The sequence below is a fragment of the Monocercomonoides exilis genome (assembly GCF_001643675.1).
Source record: "Monocercomonoides exilis strain PA203 chromosome Unknown scaffold5-2102611, whole genome shotgun sequence".
Lineage (NCBI taxonomy): Eukaryota > Preaxostyla > Oxymonadida > Polymastigidae > Monocercomonoides > Monocercomonoides exilis.
The window spans coordinates 1766653-1772697 of NW_027150550.1; the positions used below are offsets into that span (position 1 = coordinate 1766653).

General features: G+C 32.9%; 1 protein-coding gene across 1 annotated transcript; it reads left to right on the top strand.

Moving 5' to 3' along the window:
• Window positions 1–1752: 1752 nt before the first annotated feature.
• On the top strand, window positions 1753–5866 carry MONOS_1541 (putative kinesin light chain; the record flags this gene model as incomplete). Its single annotated transcript, XM_067868283.1, has 11 exons — window positions 1753–1860; window positions 1947–2057; window positions 2180–2281; window positions 2507–2610; window positions 2679–3015; window positions 3082–3165; window positions 3221–3283; window positions 3444–3605; window positions 3751–4788; window positions 4978–5384; window positions 5476–5866. 11 exons carry the CDS (start codon window positions 1753–1755, stop codon window positions 5801–5803), a joined length of 2844 nt encoding a protein of 947 aa, XP_067734437.1. The 3' UTR covers window positions 5804–5866.
• Window positions 5867–6045: the final 179 nt, after the last annotated feature.

Consider the following 6045-nt stretch of genomic DNA (forward strand, 5'->3'; position numbering starts at 1 on the left):
GATCAAAAAACCGATTTTTCATTGAAAAAATCACCCATTATAATTTTAAGTGTGATTATATATTTTCATCCCTGTGATTATATTCGATGGAAAATGAATGAAAAATAGGCCAAAAATGTCGGTGCATGGAAAAATGTGACTATAAACGAATGTGATTGTATTCGATGTGATTATATCCGGTTTTGACTGTATTCGATTTTGGAAAAACTTCTTATTCAAAATTAATAAAATTCAGTATTTTTTATAGAAAATTTTTTTGATATAATATGATCACTGGGTGAGTGTCAGAAAGTGATTAAAATGTTTTGTTTTTTCATTCTTCCTAAAAAGGATGAAAAATTGAACCCCGATTATTATTATTTGGGAATATATTTGAAAATTTTTGATTATTCAGAAAAAAATCATCGCCATGGAAATCGGATAATTTTCAAATGAATTAACATCACATTGTTTGACAACACATCATTCAATCAAGAAAAGTTTTTTGCATCAATTTGACAAACATGTAACAAGAATTTTTTATTATTGAATAAATATATTAATGCACTTTCAGAATTTTTCATTTGTTTTTATTGATATTCTAACTATATTGATTACGAATAATTTATTTTGATTGAATGATGTGTTGTCAAACAATGTGATGTTAATTCATTTGAAAATTATCCGATTTCCATGGCGATGATTTTTTTCTGAATAATCAAAAATTTTCAAATATATTCCCAAATAATAATAATCGGGGTTCAATTTTTCATCCTTTTTAGGAAGAATGAAAAAACAAAACATTTTAATCACTTTCTGACACTCACCCAGTGATCATATTATATCAAAAAAATTTTCTATAAAAAATACTGAATTTTATTAATTTTGAATAAGAAGTTTTCCAAAATCGAATAATTAGTTTAATAATTTCGAATAATAAATGGTGTATTAATTTCTTCGAGTTGACTTGCTTTTTAATTGAACAAACATCAAGCAAGCAAAACAAATTGTTCAATATCTTTTTATTTGTACAACAGACAAAAAGTCATTTAAGATTGATTTCCAAAAAAGAAAAAAAAGAAACAAAAAGTCAAGAGCTCAATATTAATATCTTTTTCCTTTTTTTAATTTTTTTGTTTTATCACATATTAAAAAAAATGACAAAAATCGAAAAAACCTTCATATTTTTGAAAATCTTTGTATATACATTAAATAGAAGTTTTCATATTCTGATTCATTGTTTGTGATTTTCATCATTTCCACATGCATAAATACAGAAAAAAAAAAAAAAAAAAAAAAAAAAAAAAAAAGACCATTGGAAAACATATGATAGAAGAGAATGTTTTGTTAACACTTCGCAAAGGAATGGATTAATAATGAATAGAAAGTTAATTTTCCATTTTCAAAAAACTGAAAATTGCTTTAAAAAATAATAGTATGGGTACAGGAGGATGGATTTTTTTTTTGTTCATAAATGATTGAAATACAACCATTTACACCTCCGGATTATACTCACGCATTTGACAGGTTAGAGACATTATTGCATAAACATATATATTTTTAATTCTCACCATAGTTGCTCAATTGAACAACTTCAAAATTTTTCTAAGGAATTTAAAACTTATGACCGTTTTGTTTGCACATCCGCGAGTCTTAGAAAAGTTGAAGAACAACTTTGTACTCTGAGACAAGAATTTAAGTCAATTTTTGGTTTTCTCTAATATTCAAATTGGTATTTTAACTTTTTTGAAAGAACAAGTTGAGGACAAAAGGATGGAACTTGCGGAAATGGAGTCAAGGATAACAACAAAAAAAGGTGAATATCACGAAAAACTGGAAGAATTTTACACGCTTTCAGAAGAATTAAAATTGAGAGTCCAAGTTTGAACAAATATTTTTTTTTACTCACAAATGAGAAATGCTAACATTCATATTTTTTTTATTATATTTATATTTTAATATCATAGAACTTGAAGGAGAATTCATTAGAATTACGTCTCAAAGACGAAATTAACCGATGCGAATTACAAACAAAAGATATCATTTCACCAGAGGAAAATGCAACTCAATTTCAGAAAGTTTGAGATTTGAATTAAATGTACATTCTTTTTTGCATTCTTTTCTTTCTTTCTTTCTTTCTTTCTTTTCTTTCTTTATATTGCATTTTTCGTTATTTCAAATGTTTTTATTTTAACTTTAGGATATTGAACAAATGTTCATTTCACAACGTAAACTGAATTTGTTGAAATCTTTACAGGAATATTTACAACAACATCAAGCGACCTTAAGCGAAGAGAATTCAGTTGAATTAGATAATTTCATCTAAACAAATTTCATTTTATTTGAAATATATTGATTTTTGTGGCTATTTGGGATATTTTTCTTTAAAGTATAATTTAATATTAAAAATAGCGAATTTGTATTCTAATTTCTTGTTTTGGTCACATATTAACCAATTGAAAAAGATCGGAATTATTATTATAAAAATATTTTGATAACTTTTTGAATGGCATTTTTTTCTTCAAAGAAGTTATCAACAATTGGAGAGGAATGGAAAGATAGTCCCGCAAAGGACCCTCCAATTTCTGTTGTGTTAAAAGAACATCTTGGGAAAGGAGGAGGAGGAGAGAGGTATTTCCTTGAGATTCCAATACTTTTAATTTTTTGTGAATTATCCAAAAACATTTAAATTTTAAAAGTTATAAAACAATTCAAGTTGAAGCAAATGATTATTTGCTTCAAGGAGATTGGCAGAGAACAATTGAATCTTGTTTTAAATGCAGAAAAAAAATAATATCTTCTCTTGGTCCTCAAAGCCCAGAATTAATTTATGTCTACATAATGCTTTGCGAAGCATATACGTCCAGGCAGCAATATGGCGAAGCTTTTGAAGCTATTAAAAAAGCTGGTGCTTTGCTTGAAGGGTGCCCAGGAATAACTGATGGTCATATTTATCGAGTGTATTATTTACGAGATTTAGGAAATTTACTTCGCATTCAAGGTAAAATTGAAGAAGCACTGCCATATTTTCAACGAGTTTGTTTTTATTAACATTGCGTTTTGTTCAATATTTGTGCTTCCATCTTTCCTTTTCTTTTATAGGTGGCTGAAACAAGACGAATTTATCAGGGAGATCGTCATCCAGATACTGCACTTGCATTGGTTGACCTTGGAGTAACGTTAAAGGTTTCTTTTTATTGTATTAACACTATTTATGAAGTTATTTATTTAATGATTCAAGATGATGAAACAGTATACTCGTGCACTTCAAATGTTTGCATATGCTTTATCCGTTCATGAAGATGTTTGCTTTTTTGATCATTTTTTCTTTAACTGACTTTGTTTGACAACGTTCATTTCATCATTGAAAAAAATAAAATCTGTGTTTTGTGCTCTCGAATACTTCATTTTCAAAGTGCTACGGATCGGATAGTATGTATGTTGGATCTAATTTACTCCATCAGGGAGGAGTTTATCTGTGCACGGGAAGATGGAAAGAGGCAGAGCAGACACTAAAACAGGGAGTGAAGATTTTAAAGGCGAATGGAATGTCAGAGCACCCTGATATCGCTGCAGCTGAATGCAATTTGGGGATTGCCATAGGAAAGCTCGAAAGATGGGAAGAGGTTTGCAAGAATGGTGTAAACAAGGATTGATAATAGAGTGAAAGAAAGAAACAAGGATTGAGTAATTTCAAATTCTTTGAATTCAGAATTGCCAGATTAACTTATTTGTAATGCATAAAATCATTATTTCTCTTGATGATTACAGTCACTTGCTCATTTTGAGCGGGCGCGAGTGCTTCGAGAGAAGCAGAGGGGCATGACACATCCAGAGACGGCCGAGATTTACATTCACATTGCGCGTCAGCTGCAATCACAAGGGAGAAACGACGAGGCTGAGCAACATTTGAATCGCGCAATGGCAATTTTGGAAATGTCAATAGCGTCCACTGCACAGCAGCTGGATAAAAAAAGAGATCAAACAGAGATAGAGCGAATAAATCAGCCTTTGGATGCGACTGTGACTTCATCGATACAAGGCAATACATCCAGATCGCGATCACCTTCTATATCACCAACTCGCACATCGATGAGCTCCTCTCAATCACCAAGAAGGTCAATCTCTTCAAATAAGACAGAATCATCTCTGCGTTTTGGAGCATTGATCCCTCCGGGATTTGAGGAGGCCTTTGCCATTGCTCTGAGATTTATTCAGCGGGGAAAGCCGTCTCTTTCTCATTTAAAGACGCTTCTTCAGTCAACCACGTATACTCCTTCAGCCACGTACTCTCCTCGGTCAACAACGCCATACGCAAGAGGAGGTGCCAGCACCCCTTTAACTCCTGGATCTTCGCCTCGTTCCCGCCGTTTATCAATCTCTTCGCCTCTGTCATCTCCTTCTCCTTCACGCACTTCGTCAATCTCCTTCAGCCCGTCACAAGAGCGTGAGACAGCAGACGAGTTTGGGCAGGATTTCCGCTTTGTACAGATGCCACTGCTTCAGCTTCCTGATGAGAAGACAAGCAGAGGAAGAAGCGGTGAAGGTGGAATGACAACAGAGAGAAGCGGTAAAGGAGAGAAGAGAGGAAGCAGAGATAGAAGCAAAGACGGGAGAGGAGAATATGCAACTGCAAATGATAAAGACAGTGAAGCAAAGAAGATAGTTGAGATGGCATCAAGCTCTGACGATGGGACACGAACAGTAACACCTTCAGTTTTGACTGGGATAGCTGAATGCCAAATGCTGATTGGTCAGATTCTCATCTCGAAAAAGATGTTCGACCAAGCAAGACTCCATTTCAAGGAGGTGTGATTTTATTTTTTTTTTGTCAAATGTTTGCTAAAACTGTATTTGAAATACACTGTTTCATAATTTGTACCGTTATTTTACACAAATTTATGTTTTAACCTTTTTCTTTGCGAAAATTTATTTCTTCAATCTGAACATATCAATTCCCCCTTTCCCATATGACTGTAATTCTTCTAACTTTTATAGGCCAAAGAACTATTCCAAGTCATGCCTGGGCATGCTGATGATGTGAAAGAGATTGACACAAGGATCGCAAATGCATTCTTGACAGAAGGTGAATCTGGAGACGCATTGGCGATATTCGAGAATTTATTGAGTCAAATGGAAGCGAAGAAGAAAAAGAAGAGGGAATTGAAGAGAAGGGAAAGAGAAAAGAGGGAGAGGGAAAGATGGAGAGAAAGGGAGAGGACGGACAATGACAATTATTATGAAGAAGATGAAGATGAAGACGATGAGTCAACGTTAAATGAAGCGGCTGTTTTGAATGGAATTGGAAATGCACACAGGCAACGAGGTAATTATGAAGATGCGCTGAAGTTTTATGAGCGTTCATTAGCAATATATGAGAGAATTGGTGGCACAAACGATGCAAGGTTTGCTTTTCTTTTGCTTAATAGAACTTCTTTCTTTCTTTTTTATCAAATTTTATTTTGCTCTTTTTCTTTCGTTTTTTTAAACAAATAGCACTGCGATTGTTCACATGAACATGGGAAACACATATTTAATTCTTGGTTCAGTGTCACAGGCTCTTCAGCATTTCTTATCAGCAAAGGGAATAAGAGAAAGGCTTTTTGGCGCTGTGCATTTGCAGACAGCGTCTTCGTTAACGGCACTTGGTGCGGCTCATTTGGCACTCGACCAATACGACGAGGCTATTGGCGATTATTCTGCAGCAGCTGATACTTTGGAGGTGCTGAAGGGATCAGAAGATGAGCAGGTACTTTCAATTAGGCATACGATAGCTGAGATTATTAAAGAAAGACACAAATTTAAATCTATGCAATCAACTTGAAAAAGAAGTTTTTTAATTTAATTTTTTCAAAAAATAAACGAATATTAATGAAAATGAAACTAATTTTTGCTATATTATCAAAGTTAAAATGATAAAAAGCTAACTAAATTAATGTTGTTATAAAAAGTCTTTTCACATGTTTCCCCTCCTCTTAAGCTTCAATGTTTTCATCGATTTTATTGGAATATGCACAGCTTTCACAAAATTATTTTTTGAAAAGATTCTTTCGATAAAATTCGCAA